We start from the raw sequence: 22357 nt of genomic DNA on the forward strand, positions 1-22357 counted from the left end.
GCTTGAACTGGTTCAGGTATGCGTAGTAAACACCTAAAGATTTGTTATATTCTGGACACAATCCTCATTTATTTATTTTCAAACATGTTACTTCTTGTTTCTTGTATATAACATAAATATGGACTTTATTAAAGGGACATTCAACACTTAGTGTAACATGTTTTTAAATTGTAAATTAAAAAACGGATGTCCGCCTACACTATACCCCTCCTCCCTTGCCGCCTTGCTTCTGTCCTAATCAACGGCGCTAACTACTCTAATACCCGGTCAATATGGATGCCGAACTCCACCCACTATTACGTAGCTGCCTTCTTCTTAAACTGATAAGCAAATCAGAATCCATTCCTCGGACAGAAATTGCACGCGCGATTGAACATTGGATTGAACATTGACATTTCACAGATTCCGCTGCAGTTGTTTGGGCGTAAATAGTTTTAAAGATTTCAAAAAACCTGGGCAAATAATAACCAAACAAGCTTGCACCATAACAATCTATAACTCACTAAGAAATTGTGTGTGGTTTTTAGGAAGTGCTATTTTCCAACTATATATGTATCATTTATTTTTATCTACAGGAAATTTAAAGATTTAATTGGATATTGTTGTATTTAATTGTATTTATTTGCCAATTATTTAAGCCCCAGACGTATGAGTCATTTTTTGTCGAAATAGAGAAAAAGAATTTGCACATACTTACATATATAGGTATTAAACAATATTATTTTTTAACTGAAATCCAATCTGAATTAATAGATATTTTAGATCAGAATACCTCTGATAAAGGCATTCTGAGCTCACCTAATCCCATTTTTGCCCCCTATCACCCCAAATGCCCATGTAACATATCATATCAGACCCTGCTGCTTACAATCCTTATTATTTACATGCCCATATAGGACTTTATATCAGGCTGATTACCCTGTGACCTCTATCACCCCTAGTGCCCACATGAGATCTCAGATTAGACTCTACTGCTTGCAGTCCTTATGATTTAGATGCCCATATATGATTTCAGATCAGGCTGAATTGCCCTGTGACCCCTATCACCCCAACTGCCCATGGGATGTCTCCTCCTTATGATTTACATGCCCATATAGGACTTTAGATCAGGCTGATTACCCTGTGACCTCTATCACCCCTAGTGCCCACATGAGATCTCATATGAGACCCTACTGCTTGCAGTTCTTATGATTTCCATGCCCATATACTACTTCAGATCAGGCTGATTGCCCTGTGACCTATATCACCCCAAGTGCCCATGTGAGATCTCAGATCAAACCCTACTGCTTGCAGTCCTTATGATTTATGTACCCATACAGGACTTCAGATCAAGCGTATTGCCCTGTGAACCCTATCAGCCCAACTGCCCATGGGAGGTCTTATCCTTATGATTTACATGCTCATATAGGACTTTAGATCAGGCTGATTGCCCTTTGAGCCGTATAACACCAAATGCCCAGGTGAGATCAGACCCTACAACTTGCAGTTCTTATGATTTACATGCCCATTTATGACTTCAGATCAGGCTGATTGCCCTGTGAACCTTACCACTTCATATAAATAGGCCTCAATCAGTTAAAAGGACATTACAGTGTGATAATAAAATGTGCTAAAACATTCTGTCACACTGTATGCCTTTACCAATGTGTTTAACCCTTGCAATGCAGTTTAGCTCCTGAAATGGACTTGAGTTGGCAATTGACTGCTACACACATAAGTGCTGAATAGCAAAGCAATCATTCCCAGTTCAGGAGTGTAAGTACAACGATGCTCAGGAGCAGACTACACTAGTGTGAAAGTTAAATAGGGCATTAGTACCTTTTGGTAAGGCACTGTTATCCCTTTAAGTGTCAAGTTTTGTTCGCATCAATTTACCAAAGCACACAGTTAAAATACTGGACTGTCCAAATAAATAATAGTTACCCTAATAACAAACTGGATAAAGGATGGAATAAAAGGACATTGTACGCTAGATTTTTCTTTGCAAAAATGTATTGTAGATGATCCATTTATATAGCCCAAATGGTAGTGTTCTTGTAACAATGTATAGTTTTGCTTATTTTTAAATAACATTGTGCTGATTTTCAGACTCCTAACCAAGGCCCCAAAGTTTTAGATGTATACTGATGTCTACAGACTTCAGACTGCTTCTGTTTGTATAATGTGTATTTGCATTTAAAAGGGAGGGGAGAGGGTCTGCTACCAGCCCCTTTCAGTGGGTGTCCCAGCCTAACCCCATCAACCGTGCTAAGTTGGAAGCTTCTAAGTAAGTTTTTAAAAGGATTTATCTTGGTTTTCATTTATCAGTATCTGTGAATATTCTTCTTTATAGTAGTGTCTATTACATGCAGTTGCATGAAATTTGGTGTATACTGTCCCTTTAAATAAGTTTAATTGAAGCTGCTTGTTTTAGAGTATGTCTGGAGTAGGGTGTATGCATCAGGAAGACTGATTTAGTCAAAGGCCACTTACTATATACATATATAATCATCCATGTACTATTTTTTCACTTGTGTGGTTCTGTGTGCCCCCTGATTCCTTCCACACTATACACATCATAATGATAAAAATAGCATTTGTAAACTTAAACTGTTTTGTTTATTGCGAAAAGAAATAAAACCAATGCTACAAGGCAGAGTAGCTATTTGTACACTAGAAAAAAATGGCTGTTTTGATTAACAACAAGTTGTGTATTTTTACAATTAAGTTGACATCTTTTAAATTTCTGAGACTTGTGTGTTCCATCTGTTTGATACAGAGATTGGTTCAGACACCAGCCCTGCCATCATTTTAAGTGCTGTGGAGTGATGAGTAGGGAAAATATGAAGAGGATTTTGGTTTAGAGATACATCTCCAAACGTTTTTTTAGAATATAATTATTTTATGTTCAAAGGGGAGTACTATCTCCAAAGACTGGGAACCGCGATGGGTGCATGCTTTGCCCTGTCGTACGCCGACCTTTTTCTAGACTGGTGGGAGAGGGTTGTTGTCTATAGCGATAGTAACCCCTATCTGACTATACAAGAGATTTATAGACGATCTAGTCATAATATGGAATAAAACTGAAAAAGACTCTGAAGGTTTTGTTCAGTACCTAAATGGATCAGAGTGTGGGGTAACATTTACCCACAAGTGGAATAAAAATAAGATTAATTTCCTAGATATCACTCTCACAGGAAATGAAGGTGAACATAAAATAAATACTTTTCTCTATCGCAAACGAATTTTGGGCAACACTATTTTTACATGCAGCGAGTAACCATCCCAAGCATGTCTTTGGTGGAATCGCCAAAGAACAACTCATGAGAGTTAAGAGAAATTGCTCGAGCACTGAAGTCTGTAATAGAGAAAGTATGGACTTGAAGTATAGGTTATATGCTAGAGGATATCATTGTAATATAATTAGTAAAGCAGAAAATGAAGTGAAAAATATGGATAGGGATCTACTCCTAAAGGAAAGAAAAATCAAAGAGAAGGATGATAGACCTACCTTCATAACACAATTAAAAAATATCTTCCTATAGTCTATGGAGAAGAAACCCTTAAAATGACTATCAACAAAGGGTGTAGATATGTATATTAAATAGGTTCAAAGCTTACAAAGTATCCTGTTTCCAAGTATGCTAAAACCTCCTCCATCAGCCAGTTCATGGCTAAAATACATGGGTACTTATAAGTGCGGAAATAAGAAATGTAGAGCATGCGAATATATTAATATCACTAAACAGTTTATGTCTCACTCTACAGGAGAAGTGTTTGAAACTAGAGGCTGCATTAATTGCACCTCAAAATTTGTGATATATGTAATCAAATGCTTAGAATGTAAGGGTCAGTACGTCGGTATGACTACTAGAGACGTACGTACCCGTATCAGAGAGCACCTCTCATATATTGAACACAATGTAAGATGCTCTGCTCTTTCTAGACATTTTATAGATGAACCTGCTCAAGTAATAAACTCTTTTTCATGGTCAGCTATTGAACAAATTGGGAATTATCCCAGGGGAGGTAATACATTTCGTACCCTCTGTAAGCAAGAGGTATATTGGATTCATAAGTTAAGAAGTCATATACCCTGGGGGCATAATTCCGACATAGACTTTATGAATTATTGGTGAGGAAAACACTAAGTCTGGGATGTCATGTGACAGTTATATCACTGTCTTCAAATTGAATCTGTTCCTTCCACTAGTTTATGCGGAAGATGGATATATTGTCATTGGATATAGACACTTGCCTGTTCTTGTGCTATTGTTGGAGTTATACCCCTGATGTATAATGTAGTAAGGTATTCCTTCCCCTCTAAGACTCCCTCTTAAGATTTCTTATTTAAATGAGTATATATTTCAATCGGTAAAATTTGGTTTCACAAGGCATCTTATGTGAATAGTAGTTTGCTTTGGGAACATTAAACATGTTCTACCATTGCCTGCAGTTATACTTAAAAATCACTTATAATAGTGTGAAGTATATGAAAACTTGAATGCCGTGCATGCATTCTTTATCGATTATTGACATATGCCTTGTGTTACTTTTCATTTTTATTCTATTTTGATGTATTCTATTTTATTTTGTTACCCCTAAAATATGTTCAAAAACATGGAAAAATTATGTAAGGAATGGCAAAAATGTTACTCTACATTTATTTAATTGCAACAATTGTAGTCCTAATATTAGGTATGAATGTCATCTTATTGTATCCATATATTTACGCTGTATCCATACACTTTGCATTTTCTTTTTGTAATGTAATTGTGTTTTTTCTATCTGTGAATATGCTGTAAAGTACTAAATAGGTGTGTCTTTGTTTTATCCAATGGAAACGATTCACCTGGTTTTAAAAGGTGTCGAACACACAGTTGTGTTATGGTATATGAATAAGGCTAACGCCGAAACGCGTATGACCGCTCTCTGACCTATTTGAGCTTCGAGGTGGATTACCTTGTTTTAAGACGCAATAAAGTTTTGATACATTTCTTAAGGAATCCGTTTAACTCCTTTTTTTTTCTCCAAAACGTTGGCAGCTGATGTATTGAGAATGAGGCAGTAGTAAATGATAATATAAATGAGAAAAATATTACATGGGAAATGGACTGAAGCCCCGAATCTGGGTCTGCTGATGCATTTATAATAGTTTTATTAATATAAAGACATTATGCTCTTTGATTGAATTGAGAGTACAAGAGTAGAACTTTATACTATAGATTTGACTGTCTGTTAGCCTGTATTTTGCTCTAATCAATCACAGTGTATTATAAGCAGAGTCATGCAAACTTTTGCATACTTAAATATGCACTCCAGTGTCTAAAGTGAGTGAAAGAAACATACATCGTAGATTTGATATTCAGTTTAATGCCTCTTTCATTTAAAAGCTATTCTGCAATCAGTGTGTTTTTAGTTCCTAGAGGGAAGTAGCAAGGGCCCAATTCTCACAGCATAGAGAGAATTCATCTGCTTTTTTTTTTTTTTTTACAAGCATTATATTGTAAAGTAAGTGTCTCTCCTTAAAGGGACATTAAACCCAAAAATTTCCTTTCATGATTTAGGTAGAACATACAATTTAAAACAACTTTCCAGTTTACTTCTAGTATCAAATTTGCTTCATTTTTTTGGTATCATTTGTTGAAGGAGCAGCAATGCACTACTGGTTTCTAGCTTAACACATGGGTGAGCCAATGACAATCAATATATATATATATATATATATATATATATGTTGCAACCAATCAGCACTTAGAACCTAGGTTCTTTGCTGCTCCAGAGCTTACCTAGATGAACCTTTCAGCAAAGGATAACATGAGAAGGAAGCAAATTAAACAATAGAAGTAAATTGGAAAGTTGTTTAAAGTTGTATTCTCTGTTTAAATCATAAATGTCTAATTATGATTTTACTGTCCCTTTAACATAAAGTATATTAATGAAGTGGTTCTCAACTCAAGTTACCTGAAGGCCCGGTAAATTATAGCCGAATGTGTCCAGGACCTGGTATTCCTTATGTGTGGAGCAGCAGGCATGGCAGAGTGTGCAGCTGGAGCATGTCGGGCTGTGACCCAACAGCAGAGCTATCATGGCCCTGAACTAGGTCACTACTCGGCTGTTGAGAAACCAGCTATTAGTGAACTTCTCAGATACAAATTGGCAATAAAACAATCCCTGAGGCGCCATGTAATACTGACAAGGCGGCTTATAGAATAGAAATTTAGAGAATCTGGCCCTAAGTGAGCTCTATGGACAATTTATTGAAGTACCTTAAAATAAGCGTTACTTGTTAATGGGACATGAAGCCTAAAATTTTTCTTTTTAGGAGTCAGACAAAGCATACCATTTTAAACAATTTTCCAATTCCCTATTATCTATTTTGCTTCATTCTCTTGCTATCCGCCATTGAAGGAGAAGAAACGCACTACGGAAAGGTAGCTGAGCCAATGAAGCATTTATGTGCAGCTACCAATCAGCTAGCTCCCAGCTACTGAGCCTACATAGGTATGTTTTTCAACAAAGGATATACAAATAAACAAATCAAATTAGATAATAGAATTGGAAACTTGTTTAAAATTGTATGCTATATCTAAATCATGAAATAAAATTTTTGGGTTTCATGTCCCTTTAAATTCAGTATACTGCACAACACAAGGTTTAGTGATATTTCCTTGTGAGGGATAAAACGGCAGAGCTTTATGCAGGGAGACACAACATCTAGGTCTAAATAATAATCAAAAGAGGGGGTAATGAGGCTCAACTTGTGTTTCTTTGATCTGATGGCTCTTTGGATGAACTCTCAAAATTGAATAGTTCTTTGAAGCAGTGCATAATTATGATGCTCTCTGATCCTTGTCTCTACAAGACTTTATATTTTATGATTTACAGTATGTTTAAGAGGAACTTAAACTGAATTAAAGGGACAGTCAAGTCCAAAAAAAACTTTCATGATTCAAATAGGGCATATCATTTTAAACAATTTTCCAATTTAGTTTTATCACCAATTTTGCTTTGTTCTCTTGGTATTCTTATTTGAAAGCTAAACCTTGGAGGTTCATATGCTAATTTCTCAGACCTTGAAGGCCGCCTCTAATCTAAATGCATTTTGATAGTTTTTCACCACTAGAGGGCATTAGTTCACGTGTTTCATATGGATAACATTGAGCTCATGCACATGAATTTACCATGGAGTCAGCTCTGATTGGCTGAAATGCAAGTCTGTCAAAAGAACTGAAATAAGGGGTCAGTCTGCTGAGGCTTAGATACAAGGTAATTACAGAGGTAAAACGTGTATAATTCTAACTGTATTGGTTATGCAAAACTGGGGAGTTGGTACTTAGGGGATTATCTATCTTTTAAAACAACAAAAATTCTGGTGTTGACTGTTCCTTTAATGTAAGATGGATCACTTATGTATCCTCCATATAGTTGCTGTCAAAGTGCTGCCTTTAAGGGCTTAGAAATTTCCATATGAGCCTACCTATGTTTAGCTTTCAACAAAGAATATTAAGAGTTCAAAGCAAATTTGATGATAGAAGTAAATTGGAAATTTGTTTAAAATTGCATGCCCTAGTTTAATTTTGTCTCGACTGTCCCTTTAAAGACCACACCATTTTCCACCATTTTGATATGAAACAAAGAAGTTGAAAGAAGACAGAAGTCCAACAAATTCAACCTATACAAATTTTTCCTGAGTTCCACAATTTGATTCATCTTACAGTGAAACATGTTTGCATTATTAAATCACTTTTCCAAAAGTCTTAGATTATGATTTCTTGTCACAAACTATTGCCTTTGAATAAACAGCGCTTCCACCAAATGTATATAGGCCCTGAATATATTTGTATAAAATACAATCATATTACCTCTCAAGCGCTTTTTTTTCTAAAATAAATTATCTTATTTCTCAATTTTAAGTGGATGCTCCCTTTAAAATTGTTGAGCACCACCGAGGTACCAAATAGTTATACTAATTAATAGGGAATAATCAGTACACTGGATCCAGTTCTTACCTAGACGTATTACTTGTACTCTATGTATAAATTATGTTACACATTGGTATGGCAATATTTCTAGTTTATTATCAGTTATAACAAATTACATTCACCAGCAAGCCAATAATTCCATACAGTCCCCAGACATCAAATGTGCAAGTAATAAAACTGATTTAAACATTAAATTAAACAGAAACTAAAAGCAGAATATTGCATATTTCCATAACCCGAAGATCTCATAAAAAACTGTAAGGTCACCCTGCCAGATAGTATGACGCACCACTCACACTATTGAAGAAATACAGATTAAAAATCAAATTTATGATCACCCAAATCTGCAATATCAACATTTAAATTACATTGCATTAATCCATTCCCAGCATTAAAAATCTAATATAATCATAAAAGGGCCGTTGCTAACAATTAATTTGCTTTTGTGTGGAAGACAATAGAGTGTTTTCCGACACTTTTATTATTGCACCCATTCCTGCGTATTTAAAGGGATATGAAACTGAAAAATGTTCTAGGTGTATTGAATACAGATAATTTGCAATGCTGTAGTTAAAGGGACAGTCAAGTCCAAAAAAACTTTCATGATTTAAATAGGGTTTGCACTGTTAAACAACTTCCCAATTTACTTTTATCACCAATTTTGCTTTGTTCACTTGGTATTCTTAGTTGAAAGCTAAAACTAGGAGGTTCATATGCTAATTTCTTAGACCTTGACGACTACCTCTAATCTGAATACATTTTGACCACTAGAGGGCATTAGTTCACATGTTTCATATAGATAACATTGAGCTCATGCACGTAAACTGACCTAGGACTGAGCACTGATTGGCTAAACTGCATGTCTGTCAAAAGAACTGAAATAAGGGGGCAGTCAGCAGAAGCTTAGATACAAGATAATTACAGAGGTAAAAAGTACATTAATATAACTGTGTTGGTTGTGCAAAACTGGGGAATGGGTAATAAAGGGATTAACTGGGGAATGGGTAATAAAGGGATTATCTTTCTTTTTAAACAACAAAAATTCTGGTGTTGACTGTCCCTTTAAAGGACCACACTAGAATATCATTATAAATAAATACATAATAAAAAGAGAATGCAAAATCACTTCATTTGAATTTCAAACGAGTAGTAGATTTTTTTCTGACAGATGTTAGGTACATTTTCCATCTTAATGCATCATATATATGGCAGCCATTAATATTCTGTAAATCTTGCACATGCTCAGTAAGAGCTAGTGCCTTAAAAAGTCTGCATTTAAAAAAATTGTGCACATTTAGAAAATTATATGAGAAGTGGAAAGTTTTAACTTTGTGTGTTCTACCTGAATCATGAAAGTTTAATTTTGACTTGACTGTCCCTTTAAATGCTGATATTTACTATACATATAAAAATGTATTTTTATGATTGGTTCTTCATTTTGTGTTTTGGTTCTGGCATTTTATTTAACTCCTGTCCTTTGCTTTAAGTTAAATAAGTGATAGAAAATGATTTTCCTGGCGGCTCTCGAGCATGTTATAGTGCAGAGTAGACAGTTTAATACTTGCACTAGTCCTTGGATGGTATGTTGAGTGCGATCCAGAATCAGCACACATAGAGAGGGAGCAATCATTACACAAACATATCTTTGAATTGAACAAAACATCCCTCATCCCCAACAAGAACTTGAAAACAACTGTTTAATTTGTACTGAGAAATGATAACCTGCCTGCATAATATTTTATAAATACAAATATAAAAAGAGAGAGATGCACTCAGCTGAGACAGAACAAAAGCTGGAAAAACTTCCGTGCCTGTTCATTTTAGGGTGCCACTCAGGGTGCATACTCTTTTAGCACAACATGTGCCTTCACAGAGAAAAAATATCCTGTAGCATATCAGTCTGACCCTGCCCAATGACAGTCCAGCACCGAAATACCAGGCAATTCTTCTCTGAACAAGGTGTCCACGTCTGGTTTCCCCTTTTACTTTTAGGGAGACCTAAGAGCAATTTGCATAAATATAAAAAGAGAGAGAGAGATGCACTCAGCTGAGACAGATCAAAAGCTAAAAAAATACCCTGAGTGGCACCCTAAAATGAACAGGCACGGAAGTTTTTCTAGCTTTTGTTCTGTCTCAGCTGAGTGCATCTCTTTCACTTTTTATATTTATAAATACAAATATGTACTATATATTAGGATATTAGATCTGTGCAAATATTATGTTTAGGAATGATACCCAGTCTGTATTTTACAGATGTGGTAGGTATTTTTAAAGTTCAGTACAATGTAACAGGCTGAAAGTGCATGAATTAAATACTCTGTGTTAGAGCCATATACTGCACTGTAATATGTTGTGAGCCAATCACAAACAGCATATGTCTGTAGCCAGCAATCACAAGCTATCTCCTAGTATCACATTGCTGTTCCTGATACAACCTTGGTATGCTTTTCAACAAAGGATTCCAAGATGTAAGATACCACAGAAAATTAAAAAATGTTTGTTTACACTTGGTTCCTCTCCATAAACTCTCACATTTAAAGATGCAAATATTCCAAAATTCAAACCTTTTCCGGTCCCAAGCAGTTTGGATAAAGGTTTTTGTAATGCAATGCATGTGTTTCTTTGTCACTTCTTGGATCTTGCATAGCAAGATAGATACCTCTAACGCTTATAGGGACAGTCTAAACTGTATATATACGTACTGTTAGATATGTGCAGCTCAGAAAAATTAGTTTTTGACAAAAATGTATTTCCCTGAAATATTCAGTAGCTACATTATTCGGTTTTCATTTAGTTTAACAAAAATTCAGTTTTCGCTTAGTTAAACACTTACATTTGTTTTCGTTAAAACAAATGTAAATTTATCAAAGCAACAGGTGAAATGTTTACCTGTAGCTACAATACTTAGCATAATATGCTCTGGAGAGCATAGAGAGCACATTACGGTAAGTATAAAAACCTTAATCCCTTAATGAGGGTATGTCGCTGGTCTTTGAATAGGGATTTCATTTTTGATAGTGCAGTCTCGCCACCAGTTGCAAGACTCAACAAAGTCCAATGTTTGAAACAGCACCACTGCTAGTGCTCCGGCAAAGGGGATAGACTGCAGATACCCCAAAAACAATGCCAAAATAATCAATGTTGCCAGCACTTGTAGTAAAATTCAAACTTTTATTGAAGACCTTAAGATAAAGTTGCGACGTTTCGGGGTAACCCCCTTACTCATGCAATCAAGAGATTGCATGAGTAAGGGGGTTACCCCGAAACGTCGCAACTTTACCTTAAGGTCTTCAATAAAAGTTTGAATTTTACTACAAGTGTTGGCAACATTGATTATTTTACCAGTTGCAAGACACCACACTATTCCAGGATAGCTGCAGCCGGAAGGGAGGTCATGATAGAGCAGTCCTGCCTCTCGCAGTGAGACCCGTGCTTCTATGACCAGAAAAACCTTTAATGATGGGCGACGTACAGGGTACGTCGTGGTCGTTAAGGGGTTAAAATCAAATGAAAGTAAACAAATTAATACTGATGATTTTCATCAGTATTTTTTAGTTTTCTTTCATTTTCATTGGTGCATAGCTGGTGTAGTCAGAATGCATTTGAAAAGTATTAGATAGATGGCTTATTGCAGGGTTTTCAAACATTTTTAAATGGGTTCAAATTAAAAAACAAATTACTATGCAAATGTGAATGGGAGCCTTTGATAGTGTTGGGGGACGGAATGGTAAAGTAAGTTCTTGGAAATTACTCATGTGCCACATTCATTATAGCAAAATAAATTTAAGGTAATTCAAGTTAGTTACAATTCTGACGATTAGAGTTTTGAAAAATTACATATTTTTCAGAATAGCAGCTACTGTAGGTTTTTATTACATGATAAATTATTTTTATTACATGATAAATTATTTTTATTAAATAATACATTTAAAAGGCTTAATACTCCATATGGAAATAATGACGTTCCCCCTCTATATTTCAGGTAAATATGTTTGTGGAAGGCTTTCATGACGCAATTATCCTTTATGCCCTGGCTTTACATGAGTTACTGAAAAGTGGATTGACAAAGAAGGATGGAGATAAACTGGTCCGTCAGATGTGGAACAGAACCTATGAAGGTACTAATTACTTAAGATTAAATGTTATGTGTTAAGTATGTTTTGGCCCAGGGGTCGTTACTTTTTATTTTATATATTTATATATTTATATAAAGACATGTGCACAAGCGAAATATTCTGCGCCTGTGCTGTTCAAATACCGACCATTTGTCAAACATTAACATTTGCTTTTGTTAAACTAATGTGCATATTCCACAGCAACAGGGGAAAAAGTTCCCTGAAGTGACAAAAATACCTAAGCATGCTGGAGAGCCGTGACAAGCTCTTCTGAATAGAGTCCTGGTAGCCAACCCGCTAAGCTTCCTGTTAGCGCAGCAGGGGCTCTGTGAAGAAGCAAATCAGCTTAGCGTGGCTCTCCAGCGTGCTTAGGTAAGTATTTGAAAGGAAAGGAATGAATACTGAGAAATTCAGCATTATTTCTTGTATACTGTATATATATAGATGAATTGTCCTTGCAACCAGTGATGTGCGGTGACATCAGAGGCTGGTGAGGCAGTGGCTAGTATACGCCTTCATTCTTTATATATCCTTTGTTGAAGAAATAGCAATGCACATGGGTATCTATGTGCAGCCACCAATCAGCAGCTACTGAGCATATTTAGATATGATTTTCAACAAAGGATATCAAAAGAATGAAGAAAATTAGATATTAGATGTAAATTGGAAAAGTTATTTAAAATTGCATATGGGTTTCATATGGGTTTCATGTCCCTTTAAATGGTGTCTTGGAAAACTGGTCAACTTAGTAAACATCTGATTTTAGTCTTAAAGGATTGTAACAGAAACTCTTGCCAGATAACACAATGCTTGCTCTGATTATGAGATCTAGAAATCCATGCCCATTAAAAAATGTTTAAAACATACTTTTTACTTTAATGCTGCAAATTATGCTTATAGATTCTTTCATTATTCAGTAAATATAAAAATGTCTTGATCCAGTGGCGGCTGGTGAAATTTAAAGATGGTGGGGCGCTTGACCCCACCCCTTTAAATAAAGTCACACCATCAGATGGCACTACCAATTCATTAATTAAATAAATAAAAGGTAGACAGAAACACAGAAAAGCACTTGGGGGGAGAGGGAGAGAGGGGAGAGGGAGAGAGAGACGGGGGAGAGAGAGACGGGGGGAGAGAGACACAGAGAGTTAGAGAGAGAGAAAGAGAGAGAGAATCACATACAGAGGGTTAGAGAGAGAGAGAAAGAAAGAGAGACACAATCACACACAGAGGGTTAGAGAGAGAGAGAAAGAGAGAGAGAAACAATCACACACAGAGGGTTAGAGAGAGAGAGAAAGAGAGAGAGAGACACAATCACACACAGAGGGTTAGAGAGAGAGAAAGAGAGAAACAATCACACACATAGGGTTAGAGAAGGAGAGAGAAAGAGAGAGAGACACAATCACATACAGAGGGTTAGAGAGAGAGAAAGAGAGAGAAACAATCACACACAGAGGGTTAGAGAGAGAGAGAGAGAGAGAGAGAGAGAAAGAGAGACAATCACACACAGAATGTTAGAGAGAGATAGAGAGAGAGACACAATCACACACAGAGGGTTAGAGAGAGAGAAGGAGAGAGAGACACAATCACACACAGAGGGTTAGAGAAAGAGAGAGAGAGACACAATCATACACAGAGGGTTAGAGAAAGAGAGAGAGAGAGAGAGACACAATCATACACAGAGGGTTAGAGAGAGAGAAAGAGAGAGAGACACAATTATACACAGAGGGTTAGAGAGAGAGACACAATCACACATAGAGCGATAGAGAGAGAGAGAAAGAGAGAGAGACACAATCATACACAGAGGGTTAGAGAGAGAGAGAAACACAATCACACACAGAAGGTTAGAGAGAGAGAGACAATCACACACAGAGGGTTAGAGAGAGAGAGACACACAATCACACACAGAGGGTTAGAGAGTGAGAAAGAGAGAGAGACACAATCACACACAGAGGGTTAGAAAAGAGAGAGAGACACACAATCACACACAGAGGGTTAGAGAAAGAGAGAGAGACACAATCACACACAGAGGGATAGAGAGAAAGAGAGAAAGACACAATCACACACAGAGGGTTAGAGAGAGAGAGAAAGAAAGAGACACAATCACACACAGAGGGTTAGAGAGAGAGAAAGAGAGAGACACAATCGTACACAGAGGGTTAGAGAGAGAAAGAGAGACACAATCACACACAGAAGGTTAGAGAGAGATAGACACACAATCACACACAGAGGGTTGGAGAGAGAGAAAAAGAGAGACACAATCACACACAGAGGGTTAGAGAGACACATAAGGGATAAGAGAGTCAGAGGGGGAGGAAGAGAGACAGAGAGAGAAAGAGACCATGGGGGAGAACAACACATAAGGAGAGAGATGGATAGATAGAGAGAGACACACACAAGGGGGGGGGGGACCACTGCATTTTTAAGTAATAAAACAGCAGAGCTACAGAGAGTTCAGAAAGTGATACTATAAATTAGTGTGAAGTACAGAGGCAAGCTGCTAAGTTAGTGGGTGTAAAGTTTGAGTAAACAAAATACAATGGCACAAAAAGTCTTGAAAAAGGCCTTACATAAGCCGAAACGCAGCGACATTTGGTAAGCAGATTTTTAATAGAGCTTTGATTTTTTTTGTACATCTACACTGTCTTTTTTATTTATTTTTTCCTCTGATTTTTTTATTGTTTTACAAAGGATATAGAGCACCAAAGGACCACATTGGAGGATTATTCCCTTCTTTTTATATATATCTTTTTTATATATACTTTTTATCCTTTTTTTTCACCAAGATACTCACTCCTATTTTTATTTTTGTTGTTGTTCGTTTATTTTTGCAACGCAAGTCTTTTCACTTCATGTTTTCTCACCATTTGGATGATTTATTGTGATATCACATTACTTTGAGAACTTATTGACACTTTGACAACATTTTGACATTTTACTCCCCTGTGTTGGACTATTATCACATATATTGGACACCATTCCCCAATATGGATCCACGATTGGTACATTAATTTTAATTTTGACTTTATTTTTGACCATTTGTTGACCCATCATCTATACCTATTGTTGGTTTTACTTTTATAATTCAGCGTTTAGATTTTATGTATATTGTATAGGATTTTATACTTTGTATTTTGTCTCGTCTTTTCACCAGTTTGTATATCCTCATACCCCCATGTAATAAATTACATCCACTACATCTATACCACCTCAGGAGTTTTTTCCATATCGATCACATATTTGTTTCCTACTACCTCTGCCTCTACAGGCACTGTATACACCCCACCATTCAATTAGCTTTAATTCAGACCAGCTAGGAGGTCTTTGTATATAAGCTCCAGGTTACATCCTTCTGCTCGGTCTAAACCCTTTTTTACCAAATTAATACAGTCCAGCAGGTAAAATGGATCATTAGGAACAAATTAAAGGGGAGAGAAATATAGGGTAAACTGTCCCTTTAAGCATGAATGTGTATATATTCTTTTTTGATTTGGACAGCTCAGAGAGGACCAATGCTTAGAATCTTTTTTCATAATACTAAGACATAGCAGAGTGCTCTTTTCAGGTACAAATGGTATAAAATCGATAACACCACACTGAGTAATATTTTATTTTGCCATTTAACTGTTCTACTGTGGACAATCCAGGGCATGACGTTTTGCATTAAAATACTAGAAAGAAGCCAAGCACAACAGTTGTAGAGTAGGAAAGAAATGATCTCCTGCTGTTTTATGCAATAAACAAAACATTTCATCAGTACATCAGGTTTTCTTTAATCTATTGAATGACAATAGTTCGTTTTTTCCATCCCCATATGTGTTATTGTAAAAGGCTGGGTTTGATAAAAAACAAACTGCCAATGTTTTTTCATAGCTGGCATTTGGATCTCTCTTATTCTTCATTGTGAAAGATCTCATGGTTATCTGAGTACATGAGAACAGTCTAAAATGTAATCTTCTTTGTATAAACAAATGAAGTATGTCTTTTATTGGATTCAGCTATTGTTCCATATACTCATCTTCCTTTGAAGGATTACCAGGACTTTAGGGTAAATATTTAGAGGAGAAAGAATGCTATTTTCTTAAGATAACGGGTCTGCAGTTGATTTTCCAGGTTTATTAAAATTGTACATAATTTGATGAAACTTCAGAATCTTAGATAACATTTCGACTTAACTATTGCAATAAGATTTTGTTTAATACATGTGAGAACTGATGATAAACAACAATTCAGATTAGACCATTATGCATCTAATTAAAAAATCCCCAAACTTTTGTTATTAAAGAGGCATAAAATAAATACATAATATAAATATATATTTATACGGTATCTCACAAAAGTGAGTACACCCCTCACATTTTTGTAAATATTTTATTATATCTTTTCATGTGACAACACTAAAGAAATGACTCTTTGCTACAATGTAAAGTAGTGAGTGTACAGCCTGTATAAAAGTGTACATTTGCTGTCTCCTCAAAATAACTCAACACACAACCATTAATGTCTAAACCGTTGGCAACAAAAGTGAGTACACCCCTAAGTGGAAATGTCCAAATTGGGCCCAAAGTGTCAATATTGTGTGGGGGCCACCATTATTTGCCAGCACTGCCTTAACCCTCTTGGGCATGGAGTTCACCAGAGCTTCACAGGTTACCACTGGATTCCTCTTCCACTCCTCCATGACGACATCACAGAGCTGGTGGAAGTAAGAGACTTTGCGCTCCCCCACCTTCCGTTTGAGGATGCCCCACAGTTGCTCAATAGGGTTTAGGTCTGGAAACATGCTTGGCCAGTCCATCACCTTTGCCCTCAGCTTCTTTAGCAAGGCAGAGGGCGTCTTGGAGGTGTGTTTGGGGCCGTTATCATGTTGGAATACTGACCTGCAGCCCAGTCTCCGAAGGGAGGGGACCATGCTCTGCTTCAGTATGTCACAGTACATATTGGAATTCATGTTTCCCTCAATGAACTGTAGCTCCCCAATGCCAGCAGCACTCATGCAGGCCCAGACCATGACACTCTCACCACCATGTTTGACTGTAAGCAAGACACACTTGTCTTTGTACTCCTCACCTGGTTGCTGCCACAAACGCTTGACACCATCTGAACCAAATAAGTTTATCTTGGTCTCATCAGACCACAGGACATGGTTCCAGTAATCCATGTCCTTAGTCATCTTGTCTTCAGCAAACTGTTTGCCGTCTTTCTTGTGCATCATCTTTAGAAGAGGCTTCCATCTGGGATGACAGCCATGCAGACCAATTTGATGCAGTGTGCGACGTATGGTCTGAGCACTGACAGGCTGAACCCCCACCCCTTCAACCTCTGCAGCAATGCTGGCAGCACTTATACGTTCATCATATCAGTTATATCAGTTTCAGGGGCTTGGCAATCTTCTTATAGCCTAGGCCATCTTTATGTAGAGTAAATATTCATTTTTTCAAATCCTCAGAGAGTTCTTTGCCATGATGTGCCATGTTGAACTTCCAGTGACCAATATGAGAGAGTGTGAGAGTGTTAACACCAAATTTAACACACCTGCGCCCCATTCACACCTGAGACCTAGTAACACTAACGAGTCACATGACACCGGGAAGGGAAAATGGCTAATTGGGCCCAATTTGCACATTTCACTTAGGGGTGTACTCACTTGTTTAAACATTAATTGCTGTGTGTTGAGTTATTTTGAGGGGACAGCAAATGTACCTGTTATACAGGCTGTACACTCACTACTTTACATTGTAGCAAAGTGTCATTTCTCCAGTGTTGTTACATGAAAAGATATAATAAAATATTTACAAAAGTGTAAGGGGTGTACTCATATATATAGTGTGTGTGTGTGTGTATATATATATATATATATATATATATATATATATATATATATATATATATATAGTGTATATATAGGGTGTGTATATATATACAGGTAGCCCTCAGTTTACGCCGGGGTTAGGTTCCAGAAGGAATGGTTGTAAATCGAAACCGTTGTAAATTGAAACCCAGTTTATAATGTAAGTCAATGGGAAGTGAGAGAGTTAGGTTCCAGGCCCCTCTCAAAATTGTCATAAGTAACACCTAATAAATTATTTTTAAAGCTTTGAAATGAAGACTTTAAATGCTAAACAGCATTATAAACCTAATAAAATAATCACACAACACAGCATATATAATTAAACTAAGTTAAATAAACAAAAACATTTGCTAAACAGCATTATAAACCTAATAAAATAGGATAACACAGACTTCACTTGCATTTTTCTGCAAACGGTTCTTTCTATGCATTCCAATCTGGACTAATTTATAGACAGGAAGATCTTGTTCCTTTGAAATCTGCTCGATAGCTCAGGTCTGGTTAAACTGATTAATTTCAGCTTGCTTGGCTTTGCTGCAACACAAGCAGACAGCTCCACCTACTGGCTATTTTAATAAATGCACTGCTTCTCAATGAATTTCAATAGTAGTCATATGACTGGAAAAAAAGGTTGTTATTCTGAAACGGTGTAAATTGAACCGTTGTAAAACGAGGGCCACCTGTATATATATATAGTGTTTTGTGTGTATATATATATATATATATATATATATATATATATATATATATATATATATATATATATATATATATATATAAAATTGATACAGTGAATGATTGTTGGCTGTATTAGTTTTCCATTTCTCATACAAATGGCAACACCTATTTGATCTTTGTCTTTTTCTAAAGCTGATAATTACTAAAATCTATTCCAAATTTGAATGGTTTCCCATACTAGACTACTAGCCCCTGCTGGGAGCTTGCTTCATATTTTTAGCACATGTTTGAAATATGTGAAAAATATTTGCTCAAGAAAGAAAAAATTATATTTACAATGATTCATTTGCATAATCATTTTACTGTAGGTTTGTTGTCAGAAATTATCACTGTAGTGCAAGTGATCATCATACAGAATAAATATTCTAAAAGTATTTAAAATTTTCATTTTGTTTCAAAAATTTTCCTTGTTTTGCATCCTAGAGACACACCAGCTTGAAAAGTCTTTAGACCGTTTTTTTTTATATCTTTCCTTCTTTGCTGTTGCCAATTAGCGATAAATATAATGGGTTCTGTACATATCAAGCAACCACTCTGCAGCATACATGGAGATTAGGATTCTGAATTCCATGTCATGTACTCCTGGTTTTCTGCGGGAGGAAAATAAATACATAGTAATTTATATTAAAATAGACATTAAAGGGACAGTAAGAACCTCGTAATTAATTTTTTCTACAGTCTTCCAATAGATTAATGTATCAGAATAGTATGAACATTTTTAGAATAGATTAAGGATTTTTAAACCTGTCCTTATGCCTCCCTATCAGGCTTTTCAGGATATCTGGCCCTTTTCCTGGAGTCATTTTATAGTAATCGGTGACTTCAGACTAGTTATCAGAAACCATCTTGAAGAATGCCCACAGGCCGAAATATTTAAATGAGATGAATCTAGAGTCCTTCACTGGCTGCTCATACTTGTGAAGTAATCAGTAAGGTAATCTGCTAATCATTCTGAAGTCAACATCTAGAAATTTAGCTGATGACTTTACAAGCCTGATGATGTCTGATGATGTGCAAATGAATTTTAAAGTAGTTTGATGATCATCAAATGACTCCAGGATGGTCGCTTAAGTAATCCTGTTTGTTTTGGGGGAGTACAGGTGAAATAATCAGCGGATTAGTAATCATGGTTATTAACTGCTCTTACCCAAGGTAATCCTGAAAATCTGTCTTGTTAGAGGCCTGTGAACAGGTTTAAAAACCCCTGTAATAGATTAACACCTTTTTGTTGCATTTTTATTCAATGTTCTAACGCCATCCATCACTTTCTTTATTTGGAGGAGGCAATCTGATTTGAGTCTGAAGATGACAAGGCTACTGTCATTGTGTTAACATCCTCATTGTTTGGCTTCAGCAGAAATGATAAGATAACAAACTGCAAATAAGTGAGAGATAGGTGAGAATGTAAGGCTTGTTTCTAAAATAGATCACAAGACAAAAGGTGAGATAATTTCAGAATAAACCATAAACAGTGAGAAAACAGTAACATAGTAACATAGTAACATAGTAGATAAGGTTGAAAAAAAGACTGAAGTCCATCGAGTTCAACCTATACAAATCTAAAATACTTACAAAAAGCTCCAGTTAAGCTTAAATAACCCCATTAAAATGTGACCCATTTAATACTAGCAATCATATCCATGAATTTTGTTAGTATACAGAAACTTATCCAGACTATTTTTAAATGTATCTATGGTATTGGCATTCACTACCTCCTTTGGTAATGAGTTCCACAATTTTATTGCTCTCACAGTGAAAAAACGTTTCCGTTGCAGGAGATTAAATCTCCTTTCCTCCAACCTTAAATTATGACCTCTTGTCAGAAACAATTTTCTTGGAATAAACAGAGCTTCTGCCATCTCTGTATATGGGCCTTGAATATATTTATATAAAGTAATCATGTCACCTCTCAAGCGCCTTTTTTCTAAAGAAAACAGACCCAGTTTGGCTAGCCTCTCCTCATAGGTTAATTTCTCCAATCCCCTTATTAGCTTTGTGGCCCTTCTCTGAACTTTTTCTAGTTCTGCAATATCTTTTTTAGCAATTGGTCCCCAGAACTGCACTCCAAACTCAAGGTGAGGTCTTACCAGGGCTTTATATAATGACAGAATTATGCTTTCCTCCCTTGAATCAATACCTCTTTTAATACATGCTAGTATCTTATTAGCCTTTGAAGCCGCTGCCCTGCATTGTGCACCCATCTTTAGCTTGTTATCTATTACTACTCCCAAATCCCTTTCCTCCTGTGTTTGGCTAAGTCTTGTCCCATTTAAAAAATACGTAGCCTGCTTATTTTTACTTCCAAAATGTAGAACCTTGCATTTTTCCGTATTAAATCTCATTTTCCATTCACTTGCCCATAGTTCTAATTTTAGCAAATCCCTTTGTAAAGACAGTTCGTCCTGCTCTGACCTTATGACCTTACTTAACTTAGTATCATCTGCAAAAATAGAGATGTCGCTATTTAATCCTTGCTCCAAGTCATTTATAAAAATATTAAAAAGAACAGGGCCCAGTACTGATCCCTGGGGGACGCCACTGATTACCTTTGTCCAATCTGAGTATGATCCATTTACTACTACTCGTTGCTCCCTATCTTTTATCCAGTTATTTATCCATGAGCTAACATTTTCAGCTATTCCCAGTCCCTTAATTTTGTGCATTAATCTCTCATGTGGCACTGTATCAAATGCCTTTGCAAAATCTAAGTATATCACATCCACTGATTCCCCTTTATCTATATTTTGACTTACTTCCTCGTAGAATCTAATCAGATTAGTTTGACATGATCTATTTCTCCTAAAGCCATGCTGATTAGAACTCATAATCTTGTTTACACGAATATGTTCATCAATATAATCCCTTATAATCCCTTCAAATATCTTCCCCACTATTGATGTCAGACTAACTGGTCTATAGCTTCCTGGATCATCCCTGCTTCCCTTTTTGAAGAGTGGCACCACATCAGCTTTACGCCAATCCTGGGGTACCATGCCTGAGGATAATGAGTCTTGAAAAATTAAGAGTAAAGGTTTGTCTATAACAGTGCTAAGTTCCCTCAACACCCTTGGGTGTATTCCATCTGGGCCTGGAGTTTTATTTACCTTAATATTTTCCAGTTTTTTCCTGATATCCTCTAAACAAAACCCAGTTAGTGGTATGGACTGGCATGTTCTATTATGTTCAAAAGTATCATTCAATGGTTCTTCTCTTGTGTATACTGAAGAAAAAAACTGGTTTAGTACCTCAGCCTTCTCCCTGTCATTATTTATCATGCTACCCTCCACACATTTTAATGTACCTATATTATCCTTCTTAGATTTTTTGCTATTTATGTACTTAAAGAACCTTTTAGGGTTAGACTTAGAATCCTTAGCAATTAATTTTTCATTTTCAATTTTGGCTAATTTGATTGCTTTTTTGCATGCTTTGTTACATTCCTTATAAATATTGTATGCTGAGTCTGTACTATTTTCTTTTAATAATTTAAATGCCCTACGTTTTTTCCTAATTTCTCTTAACACATTTTTATTTAGCCATAATGGCTTTGTTTTTTTATTTTTACTTTTATAACCATATGGTATGTGTTGATATGTATATTTATTTAACACATTTTTAAATATTATCCATTTATTCTCTGTATTTTTATTAGAAAATACATTGTCCCAATTTATATTATTTAATGATTT

The 22357-nt window shown here is 36.0% G+C and overlaps 1 protein-coding gene across 3 annotated transcripts in view; it reads left to right on the plus strand.

Annotated features, from left to right (window-relative positions):
• Positions 1–22357, plus strand: part of NPR3 (natriuretic peptide receptor 3) — a 222792-nt gene that overhangs the window by 138306 nt on the left and 62129 nt on the right. For all 3 annotated transcript variants that reach the window (XM_053701182.1, XM_053701180.1, XM_053701181.1), the window contains one exon: positions 11947–12082. In XM_053701182.1, the coding sequence (XP_053557157.1) occupies positions 11947–12082 (136 nt within the window). The remainder of the gene's footprint in view (positions 1–11946; positions 12083–22357) is intronic.

The sequence above is a fragment of the Bombina bombina genome, chromosome 2, assembly GCF_027579735.1.
Source record: "Bombina bombina isolate aBomBom1 chromosome 2, aBomBom1.pri, whole genome shotgun sequence".
Taxonomy (NCBI): Eukaryota; Metazoa; Chordata; class Amphibia; order Anura; family Bombinatoridae; genus Bombina; species Bombina bombina.